Source organism: Dama dama, chromosome 30 (genome assembly GCF_033118175.1).
Source record: "Dama dama isolate Ldn47 chromosome 30, ASM3311817v1, whole genome shotgun sequence".
In the NCBI taxonomy this organism is placed as follows: Eukaryota; Metazoa; Chordata; class Mammalia; order Artiodactyla; family Cervidae; genus Dama; species Dama dama.
Window position 1 is genome coordinate 75,931,809 of NC_083710.1, and position 26,343 is coordinate 75,958,151.

General features: G+C 42.2%; 1 protein-coding gene and 1 pseudogene across 1 annotated transcript in view; both read right to left on the reverse strand.

Annotated features, from left to right (window-relative positions):
• The window catches only part of LOC133049659 (ATP-binding cassette sub-family C member 4-like), a 204,609-nt gene that overhangs the window by 162,611 nt on the left and 15,655 nt on the right, over positions 1-26,343 (reverse strand). The window contains exons 2-8 of the mRNA XM_061133820.1: positions 22,606-22,716; positions 21,944-22,064; positions 13,782-14,006; positions 9,702-9,791; positions 7,162-7,325; positions 5,823-5,948; positions 4,096-4,345 (exon numbers count right to left, since the gene is read on the reverse strand). Of these exons, the coding sequence (XP_060989803.1) occupies positions 4,096-4,345; positions 5,823-5,948; positions 7,162-7,325; positions 9,702-9,791; positions 13,782-14,006; positions 21,944-22,064; positions 22,606-22,716 (1,087 nt within the window). The remainder of the gene's footprint in view (positions 1-4,095; positions 4,346-5,822; positions 5,949-7,161; positions 7,326-9,701; positions 9,792-13,781; positions 14,007-21,943; positions 22,065-22,605; positions 22,717-26,343) is intronic.
• LOC133049674 (bcl-2-like protein 1) lies at positions 15,578-16,192 on the reverse strand (annotated as a pseudogene).

Here is a 26,343-nt window from a genome sequence, read left to right on the forward strand (position 1 = left end):
GCTACACTGTGGTCTATCACATCATCCATCATAGAATTAGAGTTATCACTTTTTCACTACAACTGTGCTTAATGTTTAGGCATCTGCAGAAGCCCAGACATGATGGAACTGGGTGGTTCCTTCAGTTGCACATTTTCTGAGCACCTGCTATTTGGTAGGACTGTGAAGATGAAGGAGGCACTTTTTCTGCTCTTTAGGTAAGTCTGGAGTTCAGACAGGGAAAGGAATCCACAAACACATGGCTTAGCGAGGACAAGTCACATCCAGGAGCTCAAAGCAAGAGATGGGGATTAGAGAGGGTGTGATGGTTAATTTTATGTCAAATTAGCTGAACTGCAGCCCCCAGACACTTGCTCAAACACATACTACAATGAAAGTATTTTCAGATGAGATCAGCTTTTAAATCAGTAGACTCTGAGTAAAGCAGATATTCTCCATAATGTGGGTGGGCCTCAGCCAATTAGTCAAAGGCCTTAAGAGAAAAAGTACTGAGCAACTCCAAAGAAAAGGGAATTCTGTCTCAAGATTACTTTTGGACTAGAGATGCATTTTTCCATAAAGCCTCATGGTAATAACCTTCTTTTATATCATGATGGCCAGCAAGACAGTCAGATTAACTTTGTTAGCCAAGTAAGACTGTTTCTAATTATCTATAATACCCGAGAGCCCAGACCAGGAGCCAGGCCAGCAGAGTCTACATGAACATCAGGCTGGACAGGGCACAACCCCTCTCTTTAGACAGCAGGTCCACCAAGTCCAGTTGGACTGGTTTGATACACAGACAGACCCATAGAACAAAGGGAAGATTCAGATCTAGTCCCACTCTAGATAAGATCCAGCTCCCTTGGGTTGAGATTCCCTCCCCAAAGTTCAATGTTCCAGGAATGCCTAACCCCCATATGTTCCCTACATCTGCATTTCTCCAGCTTCTAGAGCAGTTTGGGCCACCCTGGGCCTCTGTGAGGTCCCAACCATTTCCTGTAACTGTTGTCTCAGTCAATCCAGCATTTATTTGATGCCCATGATGTGTCCAGCATGGATCGGGCACTACACTAAAGAACCACCAGACACAATCTGCTGTCCTGGGGCTCAGAACACTCCTGGGGAGTCAGCATCACCCCACCTGACACAAGGCTGCACAGTGCAGGACTGGCTGTGCACATAGATGGAAGCCCTAGATCAGCGTGAACGAAAGTCCTGGGGGAGGGTCATGGGGCTGCTAGAGGCTCAGCAGCATTTGCTTAAATCAAGGACAGAAGAGAATGCAACCCAGGGGGCCAAACAGAGTGAGCCAAGACCCCAAAATGGGGGTGAATATGCAGGTCACAGAGGCACCCCTCCTTCCCCCACCCCACTGTCAGAGTGGTAGGTCATATTGTTTTTGTTCAGTCACTAAGTCATGTCCAACTTTTCATGACCCCATGAACTGCAGCACAACAGGCTCCTCTGTCCTCCACTGTCTCTCAGAGTTTATCAAATTCATGGCTATTGAGTCATTGATACTATCTAACCATCTCAACCTCTGCTGACCCCTTCTCCTTTTGCCTTCACTCTTTCCCAGCATCAGGGTCTTTTGGTTGGGAAACAGAGTGACCAGTGGAGCCTAGGGTTTAAATTTTGATTCTGCAAGAAACAGGGAACCTTGGAAAGTCTTCAGGATAAGACTAAATGATGAAAACTATACTCAATGAGATAATTCACATGCCAGAAGGTACTAAGAAGGCAATAATGTAACAGTGGTTAAGACACCAGTCTTTGGACAGAATCCTAGTTCTGTCATTTACAAGCTATGTAAAGATGGGTGAGCTATTTCACCTGATACAGGAACCTGCTTCTTTATCTGCAAAGTGAGGACACTAAGACTAATCCCATTCAATTGCTATCAGGATTAAATGAGATGACATGTAAATGCTTTAAGAGATCCCAGACCACATAGCAAGCCCTGACAGTGATCAAAGACAGTGGCTGTGGCAGCAGCAAGAACAAAACCACAGCAGCACAACACTTGTATGATGCTTTCGTACGGACAGGTCACTGTATCACTAAGAATATCACTATAGTCCAAGGAGATTCCTAAATGTCTTATTTCAAGATGTGAAAGCTTTAAAAACAAACAAACAAAAAAAATTCACTGAACTTCATGGACCATCCGTAACCAATGTTACTAGAAGCCCTCATCAGAAAGAATATCTTTTTCCAGCCCCTCACTTTTAGTCTGTATGTGTCTCTAGGTCTAAAGTGGGTCTCTTGTAGACATCATATATAAGGGTCTTGTTTTTATATCCATTCACTCAGTCTGTGTCTTTTGACTGGAGCATTTACATTTACATTTAAGGTAATTATTGGCATGTATGATCCTATTGCCATTTACTTTCCTCCAATTAAAAAAATGCTTTAAAAAGAATGATAAACTTGGGGAACCAGACCTGACCCTGTATAACTGGTCCGTTTTATGGGTAATAATTTTTTATAGTATAGAAACTTCATCACACACACACAAATCTCATGTCCATAGATAGATGGATGGATGAACTAATTTGAATCAGTTCTACTGAGGTAGATGAGGTAGATGAACCTAGAGCCTGCTATAAAGAGTGAAGTAAATCAGAAAGAGAAAAACAAATACCATGTATTAACACATATATATGTAATCTAGAAAAATGGTGCTGATGAATCTATTTGTAGGGCAGAAATAGAGACACAAAGAGAACAGACTTATGGACATTGAAGAAGGAGAGGGTGAGACAAATTGACAGAGTAGCATTGAAACATATACATTACCCCATACATAAAATACACATGGCTGTATAACACAGGGTGCTCAACCCAGTGCTCCATGACAACCTAGAGGGGTGGGAGAGGGTGGGCAGGGGGGTGGGATGAAGGTCCAAGAGAGAGGGGATATATGTATACTTATGGCTGATTCACACTGTTGTATGGCAGAAATCAACACAACATTGTAAAGCAATTATCCTCCAATTTAAAAAAAAATCTCAGCTTTTATAGCAAGACCCCAAATAAAAAATAATCACAACCAGAGCAGTCTAACTTCACTAGAGATCTATCAATGGCCATCCATCACTTGGAGAAGTAGGAACAAAACAAATTAGATTTTTTATAAAGTCCAGGCACTAAAGGTCATGCTCAGGCCAGCTCTGTGCAGAGCCAATTTATCTTCATTTTAGACGTGAATACTTGGGCACTTGTATGCCAGGCCCATACCTTGGTGATGTAAATTACTTGCTCCTGGCAATTCAGGGACAGTTGGTTAGGAAAAGGAGACAGCGGGTATTGCGGGAATCACAAATTTGAAAGGAAGAGGCCAGCTAGAAAGGAATAAGCAGTAAAAGAAAAGATGACAGGGATGAAAAGGCAGATCCAAAAGGCAAGCTCAGAAATCAATAAACAAAACATCTACAGGGGGAAAAAATTTTTTTAAACAGAGAACTAAGTGAATCCAAGGCCACTCTTCCTGCCCAAGGAGTAGGGAACTCTCAGCAAGTTCTTACCCTCCCATCCCTGAGAGGAATCCTATTCATCCCAGGACTGTGTACACTGACTACCTAGTCAGTTGAGTCAGCCCAGGAGATGCAATCTGTTTGCTCCTCCTGCTTTTAGACATTTTAACTGCCCTGCAGTCATCACTGTGCATCCATGAATGCTCAGTCATCATTCATTCATGTCCTGCTCTTTGCAACCCCACGGACAATAGCCCGCCAGGCTCCTCTGACCATGGGATTTCCTAGGCAAGAATACTGGAGTGGCTTGCCATTTCCTCCTCCAGGGCATCTTCCTCACCCAAGGATTGAACCCTATCTCCTGAGGCTCCTGAATTGGCAGGTGGAGGCTTTACCACTTGAGCCACCTGGGAAGCCATGCCACCTCTACTACTACCCATAAATGAGCAGGGAACTTACTATATTTATAATGGACTCTATCAAAAAGAGAGGAGAGTACATAAGACAGTCTGGAATGACTACTAGCTTTACCAGCGAGAGAGTGAAATATCACCTAACTGGTATACAGTGAGACCAAATAAAAGGAGACATTTTACATAAAATTCACCTACAACTTAAAAAAATTATGTCACCAAACCTTGATTCTTTGGATGCAGACGACAGCCTCTGACACTTTCTCGATGGCCATGGGGAAGTAGAGGGTGCTTGTAAACCGCAGGGCCTCGTACAGTGTCACCACCGTAAACACTTGGCTGGCTGCCATCACATTGTCAAGGAGCACATTGGTGATGAAAGTGGCAAAAATCATGATTTTGCTTACAGTGAAAAATGATGTCAAATTCATTCCCCTAAGGTAGGAACTTCTCAGAATCTTGGAAATTTCCTTCCTGGAAAGGAGAGTAGGAAATAATTTTAAAAGAAGCATCAATATCCAAGTCATGAATTCAGTGCTCTGTGTGAGTGGCCCCTTTCTAGGGAGTGGACACAGATTAAGATAAATCATCCCTCAGGTCATGGAGACACTACACAGTGCACACCTGGGGCTCTGTCCTGACCCAAGGACCACACACTTTATCACCACTTCACTCTCCCAACTAAAAGTAGGCTTAGTGTCACACTTTTAAACATTTCGGGTAATTCAGACGGGGTTTGAGATAGTGAAGGACAGGGAAGCCTGGTATACTGCACTGCATGGTGTTTCAAAGAGTCAGACACAACTTATAGACTGAACAACAGACTGGGTTTGAACATTCATTCAGAAAGCATTCAGAGCCACAGGTCCTATGCTGGGCTCCTCTCTGATGACAGAAAGACACAGCCCATCCCCTCCAGGAGCTCATGAACTTGTGGGGGACAAGAATAAATACCTCAAAATTGTGAGACACCTAGACATTAGACAAAGGAAGACAGCCTAGCCACCACCAGGAGCTCAGAGCACAGGCATATAATCCTGTTTATGTTTGTAGGTTTTTTCCACCTTTTCATTTAAATATCTGATGAATATTTATACTCTAGCACAAGGTATAGGGTCAGATACACAAGTCAGGGCAAGTCACATGGACATGGACCCTGAGAAGACAAGCTGGAGTCAGTCAGGGCTAGCAGAGGCCAGAGAAGAGGGAAGATGGGAGCATATTCCCAGCAGAGGGAGGGGCCCCACAAAGGTGCAAAGTGAGAGGTGACAGGGTGGGGGCAGAGAATTTTAAGTATCTTGTGCTAGAGTATAAATATTAATCAAATATTTAAATGTAAGATGGAAAAAATCTACAAACATAAAGCAAGGTAAAAAGAAGAGTATTTTGAATATAAAAAAAGGAAGTACATATGTGTATAACTAAGTAATTTTGCAGTACAGCAGAGATTGGTACAACACTGTAAATCAACTATACTTAAAATTAAAAATTAAACTAAAAAGAAAGAATAGTATTTTAATGGCTTTGTTTGGAATAAATAATATTGATTTATAAGGTATGGCCTGAGACAGGTACACCCAATCTCTGTAATCTTCCCATTTGTGCTACATTAATATACATTACAGTTTCAGTTTAAACATCATAGTTTCATATACTAACATCTTAAACCATTGCTGATTTGGGATTTGCAGTAACCAACATTTGGAATTTCATTTCTGTATAAAGATGTATAAATATTTTTTCCTTTAAGAACATGAAAAATGTTAAAATGACAGGTTAAAATGGTATCTACTGTTCTACTTAACCCCACTGTCACTCCATTTGGGAGGATGGAGTTGACAGTGTTTAAAGCTCACCTTAATGTGAAAACTTTTCAAGACTTCTAAAACATTCAGCAGTATAGGAAATAAAGTATGAAAATATGGCATGACATATATATATGTAAAATTACCTTCTCAATCTGGCAATAAGGTCTATAAATGACTTTTCCCAAGCATACATTTTTATTATTCTGATGCCAGTTATAACTTCACTCATGGTCCTGATCCTTTCATCTGTGAGAACTGCAGTCTTATTCCTGAGGGGACAAACGTGAAAGATGAGCCTTAGTGACCACAGCCCAACTTTCTGTAGCAGCAGCTGCAGGAGACACAGGGAGGGATCAGGCATCAGATGATTCCCTACAGCTCTTCTGTGCTGACATCACAGATGGGTCCTCAGTAGGAATGAATACAACACGGTAAAGCAGTTATATTCCAATAAAAATTAATAAAAAAATAAAGCTACAAGTAGGTCCTACTCAAAGTACAAATGGAAAAAGACTTCAATTAGGAAGGCCATTATTCAATCCAAGAAGTAACCTGGAGAACTTGCAGCATCAGCTAAGGAAGATCTGAAATAAGTCAGATAGAAACCATCTGCTTAAGGAGGTTGTGGTTGGGTAGGGAAGATGGAAAGACAATGACTCTAACAGGAAAACAATGTCTATGCAGGACTATAATAAAGCAGGAGTAAAGTGCTGGGGAACAGAAAGATGGGGCTGTTAATTCCATTGGAAAAAATGGACAAGAAAAGCTTCAGGAACCCAGTAGCATTGAAACAGGGCCTTGAAGGACAAGAAACACTTCTCTACAGCAAAGACAGGAAAGAAAATTCAAAAAGAGAAATACAGCATGCATAAAGGCACAGGCTGACACACAAAAGAATTCATTGTGCTTCAAATAGCACACTACCTCCATCACCTGATAACCTGGACAATGACCACCTCCAACCCTCTGGGAACTGCTTTAGGTCTAACTCATCACAATTAGATCCTTCAGCAGCAGCAATTTTCTATCACCTATGCTGCTGGGACTGTGGGGCTTTATAAAGACATAATTAAGTTCAGCCTTGCCCTTGGGGTGATTATAATTTAATGGAAACATGAACATACCTGACAATGGCTCTAACACAAGAATAACAAAAATATATACAGCTAAAAATGGGCTTGTAAGATTACTATTTTTAATAATGTTTAAATAACTTGGACATGGGTACGTTCTGCTTAAGGACACTCTTCTTATTCAGATAAGTTACCAGGAGGAGCCAGTGAATGCTGTCACCTTTCCTGCTTCAAAATCAGCCTTAATCTTAAAGCTGGAGCCTTGACTGGATAAGCCTGAAAGGTCTATAACACACGCAAAGAAGAGATCACTGAAGGCATTTGCTTTGTTTTTGAACGAAAGCATGGTGCAAACTGTGGATGTTACCAGATACATGTCACCTATTTTTTAAATCAGAATTTGTCTTACCGGAGTGATGAAAACAACTTCCCGATGCAGCTTTGCAAAAGCAGAAGAATAATGAGAACCGCCATCCCAGCAAGACATGATATTCCTATTTGCATCCAGAGCAGGGCGGTCACTGCAATAGCCTGTAGTGGCCCTGCCCACAGGAAGTGCAAGAATATTGTTACCTTAAAAGAAAAAGACAAAGCTTTCTTAGGACTACATAAAAACAAAACCAGTAAGGACACAGTGTAGAAACAATCTGCTCTGAAGGAACAGAGAGTAATCTAAACTGAAATGATCTCAGTGAGTCTTAAAACTGCTAAAGCAGAAACCCAACCATCCACCCCAAATGAAGGTGTTCCAGGGCAGCACAGGACCAGCTTCAGAGATGTGCAGGGAGAGCCCAACCCACTGGGAGGAAGATCTGAATTTTTCCCATCACACAGGTGAGCTTCAGTTCAGTTCAGGTCAGTCACTCAGTCGTGTCCACCTCTTTGCAACCCCATGGACCACAGAATGCCAGGCCTCCCTGTCCATCACCAACTCTTGGAGTTTACTCAAACTCATGTCCATCGAGTCAGTGATGCCATCCAACCATCTAGAAAAACCATAGCCTTGACTAGCCAGACCTTTGTTGGCAAAGTAATGTCTCTGCTTTTTAATATGCTGTCTAGGTTAGTCCAGTGGTCATGTATGGATGTGAGAGTTGGACTGTGAAGAAAGCTGAGTGCTGAAAAATTGATGCTTTTGCACTCTGGTGTTGGAGAAGACTCTTGAGAGTCCCTTGGACTGCAAGGAGATCCAACCTGTCCATCCTAAAGGAGATCAGTCCTGTGTGCTCATTGGAAGGACTGATGATGAAGCTGAAACTCCAGTACTTTGGCCACCTCATGCAAAGAGTTGACTCATTAGAAAAGACCTTGATGCTGGGAGGGATTGGGGGCAGGAGGAGAAGGGGATGACAGAGGATGAGATGACTGGATGGCATCACCGACTCGATGGGCATGGGTTTGGGTAGACTCCGGGAGTTGGTGATGGACAGGAAGGCCTGGCGTGCTGCGATTCATGGGGTCGCAAAGAGTCAGACATAACTGAGCAACTGAACTGAACTGAACTGAACTAGGTTAGTCATAACTTCTCTTCTGAGGAGTAAACGTCTTTTAATTCCATGGCTGCAATCACCATCTGCAGTGATTTTGGAGCCCCCAAAAATAAAGTTTGTCTCTGTTTCTCCATCTATTTGCCATGAAGTGATGGGACCAGATGCCATGATCTTAGTTTTCTGAATGTTGAGCTTTAAGACAACTTTTTCACTCTCCTCTTTCACTTTCATCAAGAGGTTCTTTAGTTCCTCTTCACTTTCTGTCATATGGGTGGTGTCATCTGCATACCTGAGGTTATTGATATTTCTCCCAGCAATCTTGATTCCAGCCTGTGCTTCCTCCAGCCCAGCATTTTTCATGATGTACTCATATAAGTTAAATAAGCAGGGTGACAATATACAGCCTTGATGTACTCCTTTTCCTATTTGGAACCAGTCTGTTGTTCCATGTCCAGCTTTAACTATTTCTTCCTGACCTGCATACAGATTTCTTAAGAGGCAGGTCAGGTGGTCTGGTATTCCTATCTCTTTCAGAATTTTCCACAGTTTATTGTGATCCACACAGTCAAAGGCTTTGGCATAGTCAATAAAGCAGAAATACATGTTTTTCTGGAACTCCCTTGCTTTTTTGATGACCCAGCATATGTTGGCAATTTGATCTCTGGTTCTAGATGAGCTTAGGCATCCCCAAACTCTCTCTGCCCCCAAATTCAGCCACTGTCTCTCCTAAGGCTCCCCAATACCTAAAAGAAACCTATATCATGGTACCTACCACTCTCTCCAGTGATTATTTATGTATTTACCTCCCTGACAGGCTGTGACTTCTCCAGGTAAAAACTAAATCGTATTCATCCCTAAAACTAAGAAGGAGTCTTACTTCATCTTTGATGAATGAATAATTGAAAGAGAAGTGGTCTTGTGAAATACAGATCTGACCAACAGCTACAAAGTCACAGATAATATAATCTATTCATAAGGTAAGTATAAAAATAGAGCATGGGTGGGGGAGGGAAGAGTAGGCTGTGTCTGACTGGGGACTACCCACTTGGCGTATTCCTCACAGGCTCCTTATGCAGCAGTACTGAACAAGGTGCAGGTGAAAGAAAAACCCCTGCCCACCAGGCCTTCATTATCCTGAGGAGAAGGAAGACAGTCCAGGAAACCAACACCACGTGCCAAGAAGGACCACTCCAGGAGGACCCCTAGGGATACTAACCAAGCTGAGCAAGAACACTGCTTACTGCCTATTATTAGAAAAACAAAACTCTCATCTAAGAGACAACATGCAGAAATTACATCTAAGTTGCACACAGAAAAAAAGAGCATTGGATAAAGAGAACCCTTGTCTTATGTTCCCAGAAGAATCCTAACTGATGCCAGACTCTGGCACCTGGCATCCCAATAAACTGAACCCAGCAAAAAGGACAGGAAATGGAAGAGACTCCCTTGGGCAACTTACCTGGTCAAACTTGTTGACATCATTGGACAGCAGGCTGACTATCTGGCCTGTGGTGGTCTTCCCCATGGCCGAGCTACTCAGGCGAAGTGCCTGAAATAAGAATTGGATTCAGGTCAATGTATGGCAAAAAGCACTACAATATTGTAAAGTAATTAGCCTCCAGTTAAAATTTTTAAAAAAGAATTGGATTCTTACAGTGATACCAAGTAATTCTTAAGACATAACAGAGCACGTTTTTATGGGGTCTTGAGTGGTTGTGGCAGCAGCCCTGCCCACAAGGACAGCAAAGGGAGGAATAGGAGGTAGAAGCAAAATCCACACCCCCCCCCACCCCTTTTCTCAATTAACTTGAACTCAAATTTGAGGAAATTTGTCTTTCCCACGTTTCTGGAATTTCACATTATGTCTATGGTTTAACCCCCGCAATTCCTGACTTCATACAGGAACAACTCCTTTAGGCATAAGTAAAGCCAGCAAATGAGATGGGAGATGTTTACATTCACATAAGCAGATGTGTCAGGTCAGGTTAGATTTCCCAAAGGTGAAGTTCTAAAGTGTTAGTGGGAAGAGGAAGAAAAAAAGTAGGTGGACAATGGCTCACCTGTGCAGCAAAGTGTGAGCTGTGACTGATCCATCACCTCACACCTAACTTAAAATTTTCACAGTGCAACTCTAGTGAAATTTCATGCATACTTATGAGAGCTTGGCATGATCTAGAAAGAAACATCTAGCTAATCTGTGGGGAAATCTATGTAATTGTCTTCTAAATAGTAGAAGTTGCCACAGAATAAAAAGATGATAAAAAATAAATCAACTAATTAAAATTTAAAAAAATAAAAGATGGTGATGAATGACAATGAATACTTCTGACTAGCGTGTAAAGGCACCGCTGCCATTCCAAGTCACCCAGGAGGAAACCAGTTCATGCACAATAGTCAAAGACAGAATGAGATGCCAGGACCCTGGGTTCACACAGTGTGGAGATTACCAAGACTCTACTCAAGGGAAGATGTGAAGACATCTTCTATTTTGCAAAGAAAAGTCCTCCCAGGAAACAAAAGCTCTAGATAAGGAGCAACTGGGTAAAGCAAGCAATATTTTCAATTTAAGTTATGGTTCTAGGTTTCAATGAGGACTTTATTTTTTGATAAAAATTACATATATTTAAGGTATATAACATGAAGTCTTAATATAAGTGTACATTGAGAAATGATTACTGTAGTAAAACCAGTTAACAGACCCATCAACTCATGCAATCATCCTAATTTGTGTGTGTGGTGAGAACACTTAAGATTTACTCTTTCAGAACAGGAAACCTTTCTACAGTATTAGAATGTAAATTGGTGCAACCACTATGGAAAACAGTATGGAGTTTCCTCAAAAACTAAAATTAGAGTTTCCACATGATCCTGCAGTCTCCTTCCTGGGCATATATCCAGACAAAACTATAATTCAAAAAGATATATGCACCCCTCTGTTCATAGCAGCACTATTCACAATAGCCAAAACATGGAAACAACCTAAATGTCCAATGACAGATGAGTGGATAAATAAGATGTGGTACATGTATACAATGGACAATTACTCAGACATAAAAAAGAATGAAATAATGCCATTTGCAGCAACATAGATGGACCTAGAGATCATCACACTAAGTGAAGCAAGTCAGAAAGAGAAAGACAACTACAAAAAGATATCCTTTTCATATGGAATTTAAAATACAACACTCTGTATAATGGGCTCCAGTTTTATCCATCTCATTAGAACTGATTCAAATGTATTCTTTTTAATGGCTGAGTAATATTCCATTGTGTATACATACCACAGCTTTTTTATCCATTCGTCTGCTGATGGGCATCTAGGTTGCTTTCATGTCCTGGCTATTATAAACAGTGCTGCGATAAACATTGGGGTCATATATATGGAATTTAGAAAGATGGTAATGATAACCCTATATGCAAGACAGGAAAAGACACACAGATGTAAACAGACTTTTGGACTCTATGGGAGAAGGCGAGGGTGGGATGATCTGAGAGAACAGCATCGAAACACGAATATTATCAAGTGTGAAACAGATCGCCAGTCCAGGTTGGATACATGAGACAAGTGCTCGGGGCTGGTGCACTGGGATGACCCAGAGGGATGGGATGGGGAGGGAGGTGGGAGGGGGGTTCAGGATGGGGAACACATGTAAATCCATGGCTGACTCATGTCAACATATGGCAAAAACCACTACAATATTGTAAAGTAACTAGCTTCCAACTAATAAAAATAAATGGAGAAAAAATAAACAAAATAAAGTAAAATACAACACATATGAACATATCTACAAAACAGACTCACAGATACAAACAAGAGATTCATTGTTGCTAAGGGAGAAAGAAGTGAGGGAGGGAAGGATTGGAAGTTTGGGATGAGCAGATGTAAACTAGTATATATAGGATGGATAAACAACAAGGTCCTACTATATAGAGCACAGGAACTATATTCAGTATTCTTTGATAAACCATAATGGAAAAGAATATTAAAAAGAATATATAGATATAATGAGTCACTTTTCTACACAGCAGAAATTGAACACATTATATTTATATCAATATTGATATTTATATCAATAAAATGTTTTAAAGTAAATAAATAAAAAGCTTCCCTGGTGGCTCAGATGGTAATGAATCTGCCTGCATCACAAGAGACCCAGGTTCAATCCCTGGGTCCAGAAGATAGCCTGGAAAATGGAAAGGCTATCCACTCCAGTATTCTTGCCTGGAGAATTTCACAGACAGAAGAGCCTGGCGGGCTACAGTACATGGGGTTGCAAAAGAGTAGGACATCACAAAACAATGAACACTTTCACTTTCTATTCCCTCAGCCAATTTCCAGTATACAATACAGTTAAATAAGGATTTTTTTTTTTTTTTTTTTTAAGCAAACAACCCAGGGCAAAGAGATACCCAGGAACACTTTTTTTCAGTTTTTGACACAGTGTATCTGTGTCAATTCCTTTGTAAAGACACCCAAAATCCTTAATCATTTTATAGTAATTAAGCCTAGGGTAAACTATGCAATAATTCTGTGGCATTTCTCAATACAAAATCACTGAACACTTCAAATCAGATCTTATTAAGAATGCTAAAATGCATACTAAAGAAAAAAGGAAATATTGTATTAAAATAACTTGAATGAACAGCAATAAATTATCTCCAATATTTCTAAAAACAATGGAAATTTTCAAGTTCTATCCTGAACATTCAATTTTTTAATACCATTAAAAGACACCATATCTATAGAATATAGTGAGTGAGTCTATATTTAGCATGAATTCCATTTATATTTTTCTTTAGTTAACACAATTATATTGGATATAATTAGATGGGTCATTCCCTTTCTCAAATGAATTCTTTCCTCCTAGATTTAATTTTACAGATCCAATCACTGAAGTTCACTTTTAGATAAAATTCTGATGTACGTGAAGGCTTTAAAAAACAATAAAATTTCCATAAATACTACTATGAGATTTAAGCGTGAAAATATGGAAAAACAATTTGATACTTATTTTTAAATTAGATCTCAAAAAAAATAAAAGATCTCATTACAAATTTAGTGGGCATTATGCAACTGCCTGCGGAGAAAAATTATCAAAGGTAGCCCTGACCTGATCTCAATAAAAAAACATTTTATTATTTATTGGTAAAGTTCTCTTTAACAAACAACAAGAATAAAATTAGCTTGATGAAAATAGCAAGTTTCTCTATGCTGATGATCCCAGTTACAAAATTTTTAATTTACAGAGAACTTTTCCAGGGTGTTTCTAATGCTATAAAAGAGGTAGAAACTTTCATACCAGATGACACTTCGTTGTTGTTCAGTTGCTAAGTCGTGTCCAGCTCTTTGTGAGACCATGGACTGTAGCCCACCAGGCTCCTCTGCCTGTGGGATTTCCCAGACAAGAATACTGGCATGGGTTGCCATTTCCTTCTCCAGGATCTTCCCACCCTGGGATTGAACCTGCATCTACTGCATTGCAGGCTGGTAGATTCTTTACCACTGAGCCACTTGGGAAGCCCGCAAAATGACACTTACCTTGCAGTAAATCATATGGCACATGGCTACTCTTAACCGTATCCCCACACGCTGAATATGATAGTAATAAAAATGGTGCAGAATGGCCCAAATTAGTGTGCCGGCACTCAGCCCTGCAGCATAGGCGTAGGCTTCGAACAAAGTGACAGAACTGGTAGGATCGTAGTTTTCAAAATAGCTAATAATTTTCCCCAAAAATATGGGCTGAATTACTTTGGTGCTTTCCTAAAAGAAAAAAGCCTTAATTAGAAATGTAAGTAGTATCAGATTTTCTTAACAGCAGCTTTACTTCCTTTTTTCCCTTTCATTAAGTCAATACAGTTTATTACTGAACTGCAATTTCACAGGAACCAGAACCCCCCAGCTGGCTTTCCTGGACCAGGACAGGGAAGAGAGTACCAGGCTGTTCAATCTCTGGGCACCAGCTCTCCATGTGCACACACACTGCAAGCCAGCAGCTCCTCACACATAAATATAGATACACTTAACAAAAGTAACATATCGTCTTTGCAAGGAATGAAAACTAGCCTCAAATATGTACATCAGAAAACCTGGGATGGCCAGGCTAGGCTGGGACCCCAGGGGATGAGACAGGCTATTGGTGGAGCAGGGGAGAGAGGGAGGCCTGAAGGGTTCCTGACCATGCCACCCTGACCTTGGCAGCCTAGCTTCCCAGGCTGAATAGGGATGGGGCACAAATTGTTCAGGTCAGGCAGGACTGGCCCCTCCAGCCAGCCTAACCTCCACCCCATGAACAAGGCTCTCCTTCCTGCCCTTCCTGCCTGAGGTAGGGAAGACCCTAGGGCTCTCACAGCTTCTCTCTGTAGCTCCCCTTCACCTCTGGGCTGAAGTCTCTAAACCCAGTGAGCAGCAGCCCAAGGCAAAGATGCCACAGGCTGATCTTCTTGCAGGAAGTGAAGCAGTTGAAGTCATAACAGCTCCGGTGCACCTATCTTGGGCTCAGTTGGCCCCTTAGTCACGGTCATGGGAGCCAGGGAAGGGAAAACGAACAAGAGCAGTGCCAAACTGCAAGGCTACCAGAGCTTCAGTATGGGGTATTTCCTGCAGCTAGAGCTCCTCCATCCCAAGTGGGGCTGGCCTCTAGCTAGAGGCCTCCAGAGGACACTGGGGTTGGTGGGAAGGATTTGGGCCAGGCCAGAGGTGGGGGATAAGAGTAGGGTGGGAGGAGTCCTGGTCCTTGTTTATTTACCCCAGACAACCTGAATCGCTAATTAGTCATAAGTGGCCTCTAAGTGACTCTTAGAGGGTGGGGATGAATGGAAGGGGAACCCAGGACAGGAAGCAGGGAGAGATAAGAAATGATCAACTCTGAGGCCATAAGTATAAAAACAAAGGCAGTCTAGTCTCTCTTTCTAGGGATAGGGGTCAGAAAACTTTCCAGTTCCCTGGCAAGAAAGCATGCTCAGGGAGGCTAAAGAGGAAGGGGGGACCCCCCAATCAGGCTGGGAGCTCTGGCCCCTACTCACAACCCCCCACACACACCTGTCAGCTTCCATGGGGCAGATCATGGGAAATGTTGTAGGTTTTGAGACAAGGAGAATTGTGATGTCAAGGAAGATGGCTCTCACAGAAGCATGGTAAATTACAAAACTAATTTCAGGGGACCAGATCTAGACCCAACCCTATGGTGGACAGGTGACTGTGGGCTGCATGTAGTGGTTCTCCTGGTAGCAAGGGTGGCTGGACAGAAGGATGTGGTGGAGGCAGGACATGGTGGGCAGATAAGTGGGTTGTCAGTGACTGATCATTTCTGACTAAATAGCTAGTCATGTCTGTCAGTGGTTGAAGTGCTCCTGGTTCTTCCTGCTCTTGGCTGCTGAGTTGTTCCCCCAGAGTTCCACAAAAGTGTCCCAGCCATTGTTCTCCTGGATCCAAGGCTCCAGATGGTCATTCAAGTAAGTACCATATGATTTGTGATCTGTCTCACCAATATCTGCATCTCCTTGTCTACACTTTCCATGCACAGTGCCCCCACAAAAGGAGACAAAGGCTATAATATGACCTCAGTTCACCCCAACCTGAAAGAGTTTACTCACCACATGCTCAAAGTTTTAATACACTATCCCTGGGATGATATGGAACTGGGTTGCCAGATCACTGAATGCCCAGTTCATATTTATCACCCAACTCCCTCAGCATTTGCTTCACTGCTGCCACAGGAATCACCACCACTGAGCATCCAGACGGCTGCCATGGTCAGTTGCTTCCTTTTCACAGGTACCAGGATAGGTTGCCATTGACAGCACTGGGGATTTCCATGTCTGCTTCAGTCCCTTCTAGGGCCTTAGTTCTGTTATCTTCCACATCACTAAACTGATTCAGCTGTATCCTTTCTAGGAAAGCTTGTAGGAAAGAAAGTCAACCACTAGGTCCTGGCTGCTCTGAGACATTTATAATAGGGATGGGCTCCATTTATCCATTGTCCAAAACACCTGCTCACTCACTAAGTCTGGTCTCTGCTTAGTGGTTCTCTTCCAAGATCCAAAGTCAAGATATGGTTACTCAAACCCATCTCTGGCCACAACCGGCAGGTGCAGCCCCTGGAAGATCTTTTGTCAGGAGAAGAGGTGGCAACCTGGACGCTGTTGACTCAGTCTGCCGCACAGTGGCTGGCAGACAAAAGCAGCTCAGGCTGAAGGAATCATGTTACCTGATGGACTAAGAGCCCAGAACATGGCAAAGAAATTACAGAATTACAAAACTCAAGAACTGGACCCCTTGTTTGTTTCCTCTTTCATCATCCAAACTGACAGCAACTGCTCAGTGGCTGCAACCTCCTGCCAACGGGGAGCCCAGCCCCCTCACTCTTGCATAGCTCTCGGCTCTCTGAATCCTACTGAGAGAAAGAGAATTCCCTTGGAGGTGGCTGGTATGTGGTTTAGATTTTGGTGTTTTCTTCTTGAGTACCAACCCAGGATAAGGCTTCTGAAGAAACCTTGAAGGTACTTCTCAATGGGGCTCACAGTTTTCAATGAGATATAGAGGGAGAGTAAAACCACCTTGGATCTGCTGTCTAACTTTGGAAAGGCCATCCCCAGGCCTTTCTGGGAGGTTAAAAGATAGGAATCCCCCAGAAATGCAGCTGGTTTTCTTTGAATTCCCCAAAGGCCTGGACATGGCAGTCGGGGGTTGCCAGGTCCTCTGTTCCCCACACAAACACAGTGACCACTACCACCCTGTACAAAGACCAGGTGCGGTGGAGGCCTGGGCCTCTCCTCAGATCAGGGAGAGAGGTCGAGGTCTGCTTGAGACCACCCCATAGCTAAGACCATGTTTTCCTGGGCACAGGCCCAGGGCAGCTTCCTGGCAACCCTGGAAGGGCTTGAAGTCTGGGTGCTGCACCTCTCCAGAGCCCAGAGTAGGTGGGCAACAGCTAGGCCCTATTTTTATTACTCATTTTCAAAAAGGCATTTAGACAAAATGCTTCATTCATGGCTAATCTAAAAGAAAAACATACAGATCCACTGTCTTCTATAAGACAAGCAGACAATAGTTTCAACCTTAAGCCAAAAAAAAAAAAATTATGTTCAAAGATAATACAGACTTAGTACAGTATGCTTAGTACACTGTAGATGCTCAATAAATACTACAAACAACATTTTATAGTATTGCATATAGAATGTATTTGGCAAAATACCAAGTGAGTCTTAACCTAAGATGAATGAGGGAAAAGGTGGCAGAAGAAGGGTAAGAAATTTTCTTACATATGAATAAGCCCTGCTGGCAGCCTGCCCATATACCCTGTTCTCTCACTGTCCCAGCCCAATAGAAAATCAAGATGACTCATGTACAGGAGACATGCTCTTACCATCACCTTCTGCTTGCAGAGACTTTATGAACTATTAGAACAAACACATCTAATCTTTCCCAACCATTAATTTATAAATATATGTGTCAGTAAATCAAGAGAAGGAGAGTCCAGCATCTGTTGGAGTATCACAAAGAAACCAAACTTGGAAAGTTCCCAGACTCTCAGCCCCAGGGGGCCCTGCATCAATATGTCTCTACCCCCTAGAAGCTAGGATGTTCCTTGGAGTCAAAAATGAAACACAACAGAAGCGCTGGGAGGGGTTAAGAGAACTCTGACACCTGAGACCCAGGCTCCAGAAACTGGTTTAGGTTCAACTAATTAGAGATGGAGCCTGAAGCTCCCTTTCCATGGAAGATTCTGGATGCAGAAACTAATCCCATGTAAGCATCTGCTTTCCTCCTCTCCTATACAATTAGGACATCTGATCCTGAAGAATCTTTCTTTGAATGACTTACAAGGAACACATAGGGTTTTAACCAGAGTTTATGTCACATATCGTGCTTCCAAGAAAATCCTCTGCATCCAAACTCTTAAGACTCTAATGATGAAATTAAGACCTTTCCTTTGACACATCAGAAAAGTTAAATGTTTAGAAAAGACTATATTTAAAAAAGAAAAAGATAAATCAAAATTTGTAGAATTACCTCTAAAAGGAGAGGGACAATTAGTGGAGCTTAACAAGGATATTTGTTGTTGTTGTTCAGTCACCAAGTCATGTCCAACTCTTCATGATCCCATGGACTGTGGCATGCCAAGCTTCCCTGTCCTTCACCGTCTCCTGGAGTTTGCCCAAATTTATGTCCATTGAATTGGTGATGCTGTCAACCATCTCCTCCTCCATTGCCTTCTTCTCCTTCTACCTTCAATCTTTCTGAGCATCAGGGTATTTTCCAATGAGTCAGCTATTCACATCAGATAGACAAAATATTGACATTTCAGCATCAGTCCTTCCAAAGAGTATTCAGGGTTGATTTCGTTTAAGATTGAATGGTTTGATCTCCTTGCTGTCCAAAGGACTCTCAAGAGTCTTCTCCAGCACCACAGCTTAAAAGCATCATTTCTTTGGCATTCTTCCTTCTTCATTAGCCAACTCTTACATCCATACATGACTGCTGGAAAGACTATAGCCTTGACTATATGGACCTTTGTCAGCAAAGTGATGGTCTTTGCTTTTTAACACATGGTCTATATTTGTCATAGCTTTCCTGCCAAGAAGCAAACACATTCTAACAAGGATATTAGCCTTCTTTAAAAATAGCCTTTTATATTGATTTGACTTTGGGACCATGAAAACATTATACAGAATTATAAAACACTTTTTGACATAGAGCTGCATAAGCTGTTTGTATAAGGGAGATTAATCCTTCATCGGTTGTTTGGTTACAAATATTTTCTACCATTCTGTACACTGATTTTTCATTTGCTTGTGGTTTCCTTTGGTGGTGCTAGTGGTGAAGAATCCACCTGCCAATCCAGAGTCTAAAGAGATACAGGTTCGATCTGTGGGCCAGGACGGTCTCCTGGAGGAGGGAATGGCAATCCACTCCAGTATTCTTGAGTGGAGAATCCCATGGAGAAAGGAGCCTGGTGGGCGATAGTCATGGGGCCGCAAAGAGTCTAGATACGACTGAGGGGACACACACACACACACACACACACACACACACACACACACACACACACATGATTTCCTTTGCTGTGCAAAAGCTTTTAAGTTTAATTAGGACCCATTTGTTTATTTTTTATTTGTTTTCATTATTCCAGGTAGTGGATGTGAATCAAAAAAGACTGCTGTGATTTATGTCAAGAAGTGTTCTGGTTATGTTTTCCTCTGAGAGTTTTATAGTATCTGGCCCTACATTTAGGTCTTTGATCCATTCTGACTTTATTTTCATGGATAGTATTAGAAAATGTTCTAATTTCATTCTTTTTTTAATCACCTTTTTAAAATCATTTTTTGGTGGTGCACCAAAGAATTCAGGATCTTAATTCCCCAACCAGGGATGGAACCTGTACCCTCTGCAGTGAAAGCATGGAGCCCTAACCACTGGACAACTATAGAATTCCCTCTAATTTCAATATTTTACCTGTAACTGTCCACTTTTCCCAGCACCACTTATTGAAGAGATTGTCTTTTCTCCATTGTATAGATTAGAAAAGTATACATCTATACTTTTTAAAATCCATACATCTTTATTAATATGCATACCTCCTGTATACATGGGAGATACCCATTCATGGATCACAGCCTTGTCATAGCAAAGGGGCTTGCAGAACTCAATAAAGCTATGAGCCATGCTGTGCAGGGCCACCCAAGATGGACAGGTCATAGAGAAGAGTTCTGACAAAAAGTGATCCATTGGAGGAAGGAATGGCACCCACATCAGGATTCTTGCCTGGAGAACCCCATGGACAGTATGAAAAGTCAAAAAGATATGACACGGAAGATGAACCCCCACAGGTTAGAAAGTGTCCAGTATGCTACTGAAGAAGAGCAGGAGTACAATTACTAATAGCTCCAGTAAGAATGATGCAGCTTGGTCAAAGCAAGAATGATGCTCAATTATGGATGTGTCTGCTGGTAAAAGTAGAGCCCAATGCTACAAAGAACAATATTGCATAGGAACCTGGAGCATTAGGTACATGAATCAAGGTAAAGTTCTTAGCATCCTATTTCTTATACTTAGGCCAAGTTCTGGATGCATGTATCTGAGACTCTGAAGACAAAGCCCTCAAGACAAGCTTTTCTGACCATGAACTAGCTATTAGTTATTGGGATGGTCAGGTTTGGAAGTCATAGCAACTGAGATGGAACCTCAGTCTGTGCTTTATGCTCTGTGTGACCATGTGCATACCATATAACTACTTGGCACTCAGTGTCATCTCTTCTAAAAATGGGCGTAATATAATACTTATGGATTTCATTGAGTTAGCCAAAGGAATAGAAGCAATATTACACATAAAGTGCTCATAGCAGTTCCTGATACATGATTTTTTTCAAGTACTTACTATTACTATAACTAAACTTCTCATATTACTACTGTTACCTCAACCACCACAACTACTGAGTGTGAGCTCCTATTACTGCTTCTAGTACTTCAAATACTATTACTGAGGATGAGCCCCTACATTTATCAGGTCCTCAACTCCCCAGTTTTCTGCCATGATCACCCAACAACCAACCTCCTGAAAAGGGGGCCAGAGCTCTACCAGTTGCACTTATGCAGCTCCAAGCTCTGGCCTTCCTGGACTCCCAGCAGGAAGTATTACTGGGACTGGGAAACTTTGAAATCAACACTTCACCCTGTATTTCACAAGGCATAGCAGTATCTGCATGGTCAGTGCCCCTCAGACGTGGCACTCTGTCCCATATACTTGTCCCCACCCTCCAGCACAATGGCCAGTTCTCTTCCATCATCAATGAGAACGCCATCCCCCAGGACCACCCAGTCCCCTGGGAGCTGACAGACTCTCTGTCTCTCCAGTTGTGTGGGGCAGACTTCACCTGCCCAGCTGCCCACTGCCCACAGGCCCTTCAGTACAGCACTGCCTTTAAACAAGAGCCACACTGCCCACCTGTGAACCACCTGGCCCACCCACCTCACCCCAACACAATGGACTGATGATAGCTCATACCTTCTCCACCTAAAACCCCCCTTTCACAGCAGCTGCATCTTCCATCCCTCCTGCTCTCACACACTCACAGGCCACCCGTGTCCCTAAGGCAGCACTAAGGGACCATGAAGAGCATGAGCCACACAGGGAGGTCTGCAGCAGACCTCCAGCAGGCTCAGCCAGAACAGGGGGGCTAATGGCACTGTGTCGATAAGTGAAGATACCTAGGTGAAGATACCTTAGGAAAGCATTTATCAGATGTGACCTGGTCAAGTTAATAATTATTTGCTGAGTACCTGTAAAATATCTTATGTTGTTCTGGGCTCTGGTCCAAATTCACTTCCTTCAAACCACAGGGTACATATTCCTTGAGATTGTAGGATCTTCTTTTGGACAAAGATCACTCTTAGCATTTATATCATTTACTGAGCACCAACAATGTCTTAACATGGTATGAAATCTCTTTGCAGTGCCATCTATCCACAACATTATGTTTTAACTGCTTAAAAGAAAACATAATAATCCCCCAGAGGTCCAGTCCTTTAAGCACTTGTTCATTCTAAAGATAAACACAACCGCTGAGCTATGTCATGTTTCCTAGACAAGATTTATCCTCTGACCTTAGACTACTAGCCTCTCTCCCCATGGGTCCCACCCACCTCAGTACTGATCTACATACACTGAAAAGCAATGCAGTGTATGGAAAAGTTTTTACCTCAAGAAACGTAAAAATCCCCCAGACTACATAGGATTTCCAGTAACAGTTTATGACTGCTTTCATTAAAGAAGGCTCCTGTGCATCTTTTTTGGCTCTCAAAAGTTCTTGATCCCAGTACCTGTGATAAGAAACAAAGCACAATAAAGAACATCATGTCCCCCATAGGTGAAATAGGGGAGAGGACAGATTGGAAGATAAGCCTTCACTACAGGGTGCTCTGCATCCATAAATGCTGGCTAATTGCCAACACGGCTCCTGAAAGATGAGTGGTACAGACTGAAGCACCAGAAAAACAGACCTTGAGGGGAGAGTCCCAGTCTTGGGAAACAAGTTCCTGCAAAGATTTGTTGGATTCTCAGCTCCATGAGCAGCTCAGGGGGGCAGACTCCCTCCTCCAGGGATCCCAATTCCGGGGACAGAGCTCGGCCTCCAGGGCCGTGACTGTGGGCTCCCTCCACCTCCACAGATGCACAGGGAACATGGGCTCCCCAGCCTCCAAAGTGGGCTAAGCCCGGGGTCAGCCTGAGGTCGGTGAGCATGCAGTGTCGGGGAGGAGGCTCAGAAGAACCCAGAGGAAGGCAAAGCCCCCCTCCCCAAACCTTTAGCCCCACATGGAAATTCTCACTCTCCCTCCCTTTCTCCCTGCTGCCTGTGCTCACCCTTGCAGCTCTTCTCCGAGGTGCTGGGAGCGATCTTCTGGAAGCACCGAGTACATGTCATTTTCTTTTAGTCTCCGTTCGTGACCAATTTTAAACAAGGGGTTTAGCCACCTGTTAAAAATTAAGAGAAAAGGAGAATGACATATATTTGAATTATGAAAATTATGGAAGTGTTAGTTGCTCAGTCATGTCCAACTCTTTGTAACCCTATGGACTGTAGCCCCCAAGGCTCATCTATCCATGGTATTCTCCAGGCAAGAATACTGGAGTGGGTTGACATTTCCTTCTCCAAGTGGTCTTCCTGACCCAGGGATCAAACACAGGTCTCCTGCATTGCAGGCAGATTTTTTACCATCTGAACTGCAAGGGAAGAACTCTAATTACACAACTCTAATTAGAGTCCTAAATTGATGGACTTTGTACAAAAACAAAAAAGAGAGAGAGATAATCTACATTTTAAATATATAAAGATAATAGAGATACAGGGGGGAAAGTTAGATATGGGTTTACACACACACACACATATAAATATACTCCCTAGCTCTTTACACTGAGAGGTCATGGTAGCAATGACACACCAGCAGTAAAGAGTATTCCAGCCCCCTGATACGTGGGGTTTTGCTTTTTAACATACAAAACTTTTTTTTCTTGTGGTAAGAACTTTTAAGTAGGTCTACTGTCTTAGCTTTCAAATATGCAATACAGTGTGATTAACTATAATCACACACTGGACATTACATCCCCATGACTTATTTTATAACTGGAAGTTTGTGCCTTTTGGCCCCATTCACCCCAAACTTGACTTTTTCAATATCCTTGTTCCCTAAAATAAACCAAGGCTCCCTGAAGAAATGGCTGTTTCTAAGTTTGGGTCAGTTTGTGTCAGCACCAGATAATTAGCTTTTATGATTGTAATGTAAATGCCTGATATTAAACTTTGGAGACATCACTTCAAAGACATCCATCTTCAATGAACATGAGCTAGCTACACAACTAGATAAAGAGACAGATCACCCCACCCATGAAATTCACTTTTCTAGAAAGTTCTGGTTGACCTGATAACAGATAATCTCACCAACTGCTTGCTTCTGCCTTCCAGCATTCTAGTCCCTGCTCTTATAGTTTAAATTCACCAATAAAGTGAACCTATGAAACCCTAGGCACCCCACCCTCAACCCAAAAAAAGCAGAACTCCAAGTTCAAGCCTGCTCTTGCTACCTCTCCTTCTCCTCACTGTATCACCACAGGGATGCCCTGTACCCTTCAGGACATATGAAGGGTATTGCAAAGTATTGCAAATACCTCACCATTGCAAAGTCCGGATGGTTGGTGCTCAGACATGCCTCACAATGCTAAGAACCACAAGATCCAGTCAACCCACAACATTGGCTACAAGAAGGGCATGTCTGTGAGGGCTGCTGTAACTAGAATGGGCCGAGGTGAACAGAGCCCTGAGGTATTCCAGCAACAGCATCACTATCAATAGACTGAAATCAGCAGGCAAGGAAAGTCCAAGGTGGGTCTGGGACATCTTACACCATAAAATATGAAAACATTCAAGGAATCATGAAAACGTGTCCAAAGAACAGAGAAGCCAGCTTGATGGTCTCTTGCTAGACAAATGTAGGATACTTTAGGCATCAAAATAAATAAATGACAATTAATTATAACCCATTAAATAATGAAAAATCCATGAACTCTTACTTCCACATAAACAGGAGAGAAGGGAAAGCTCTTGCATTCTACAATGCAAACAAACATGGAAGGAACAAGGGAGTTAGAAAATTGTCAATGCAGATTAAACCTAGTCAGTGAAGGTTTAACATGCATCACAGTATTTACAAAACTTCAAATTATCTCTCTACAAATTACTTATTAATTATAAAAGTAAAAATCTATACAGTAAGGTCAGGAAGCATTTAACAAGAGGCTTCCTGTGTGCTGTTTTGGATCTGTCAGGAACCCTCTGGCCCTTATTGATTCCTGAATATTCAGGAATTAAGAGGACAGGCATGCCTTTCCCAGGACTGAGGAATCCAGGCATTTCTCATTACAGTGATAAGTACCCTCTTCCTTTTTATAAGCCAAATGGTAAAAGGTGATTGTTTGCAACTCTCTCTTTGATAGGGATCATCTTATGTTTTGTAAGTCTGGAATTTTTTTTTTTTTTTTTATTAGTTGGAGGCTAATTACTTCACAACATTTCAGTGGGTTTTGTCATACATTGATATGAATCAGCCATAGAGTTACACGTATTCCCCATCCCGATCCCCGCTCCCACCTCCCTCTCCACCCGATGCCTCTGGGTCTTCCCAGTGCACCAGGCCGGAGCACTTGTCTCATGCATCCCACCTGGACTGGTGATCTGTTTCACCATAGATAATATACATGCTGTTCTTTTGAAACATCCCACCCTCACCTTCTCCCACAGAGTTCAAAAGTCTGTTCTATAGATCTGTGTCTCTTTTTCTGTTTTGCATATAGGGTTATTGTTACCATCTTTCTAAATTCCATATATATGTGTTAGTATGCTGTAATGTTCTTTATCTTTCTGGCTTACTTCACTCTGTATAAGGGGCTCCAGTTTCATCCATCTCATTAGAACTGATTCAAATGAATTCTTTTTAATGGCTGAGTAATATTCCATGGTGTATATGTACCACAGCTTCCTTATCCATTCATCTGCTGATGGGCATCTAGGTTGCTTCCATGTCCTGGCTATTATAAACAGTGCTGTGATGAACATTGGGGTGCACGTGTCTCTTTCAGATCTGGTTTCCTCAGTGTGTATGCCCAGCAGTGGTATTGCTGGGTCATATGGCAGTTCTATTTCCAGTTTTTTAAGGAATCTCCACACTGTTTTCCATAGTGGCTGTACTAGTTTGCATTCCCACCAACAGTGTAAGAGGGTTCCCTTTTCTCCACACCCTCTCCAGCATTTTAATCTTTGTCTTTGCTGAGAATAACCACCTTGTAAGACAGTATATATGCCCACGCCATATTGATTAAAACACCTTTGCTCCATCAGAGCTTTGGTCCCCGTGTCTGTCTTTCTTTCTATTCCTTCTTTCTGTCTTTCTTTCTCTATTTCTGGTTAATTCCTTGGAGCGCGGAGGCCCACTGAGCTCACTTTCTTGCCTGGGCTTCTAAGACCCTCTGGAGAAGGCGCACTGTGCCTTCACCCACTCGAGAGGGTGCCTGATGCCTATGTGCAGCAGCATGAGCCCTAAGAACAGGACTCTACTGGCTTTCCACATAAACCAGGGGATATCAGCCTCTTTCTCTCTCTTACTTTCTTGTCATCAACTCCGGACCACCAGGTTCCAGTCCATTAAAGGACCAACACAGTAACTATGTAGAAGGCTCCCCCCAAAAAACTACTCAAATCCATTCTGTATTATTTAAATGATAATATGCAGTGATAGCCCAAAGATTTGTACTACTTCACTGACTTTGCAGGGTAAGAAAATTTCCAAGGCCAGAAAATAACAACTCATGAAAGCAGAGATCATATTTCTCTTATTTATTGTGCCCAATAAATTGTACAATACAGATATAGAAGAGATGCTCAATAATTATTTGTTGAATAATAATGTCTATGAAGAAGCAATAAGAAGAATATGAAGCAATAAGAAGCAATATGAAGAATGTCTGTAAAGAAGCAATAAGAGAGACTGAGCTTTAGACTTTGCAAACCCTGGTAGCTTGGCACCTCTAAAGGTGCAGGAGTCAAAAGAT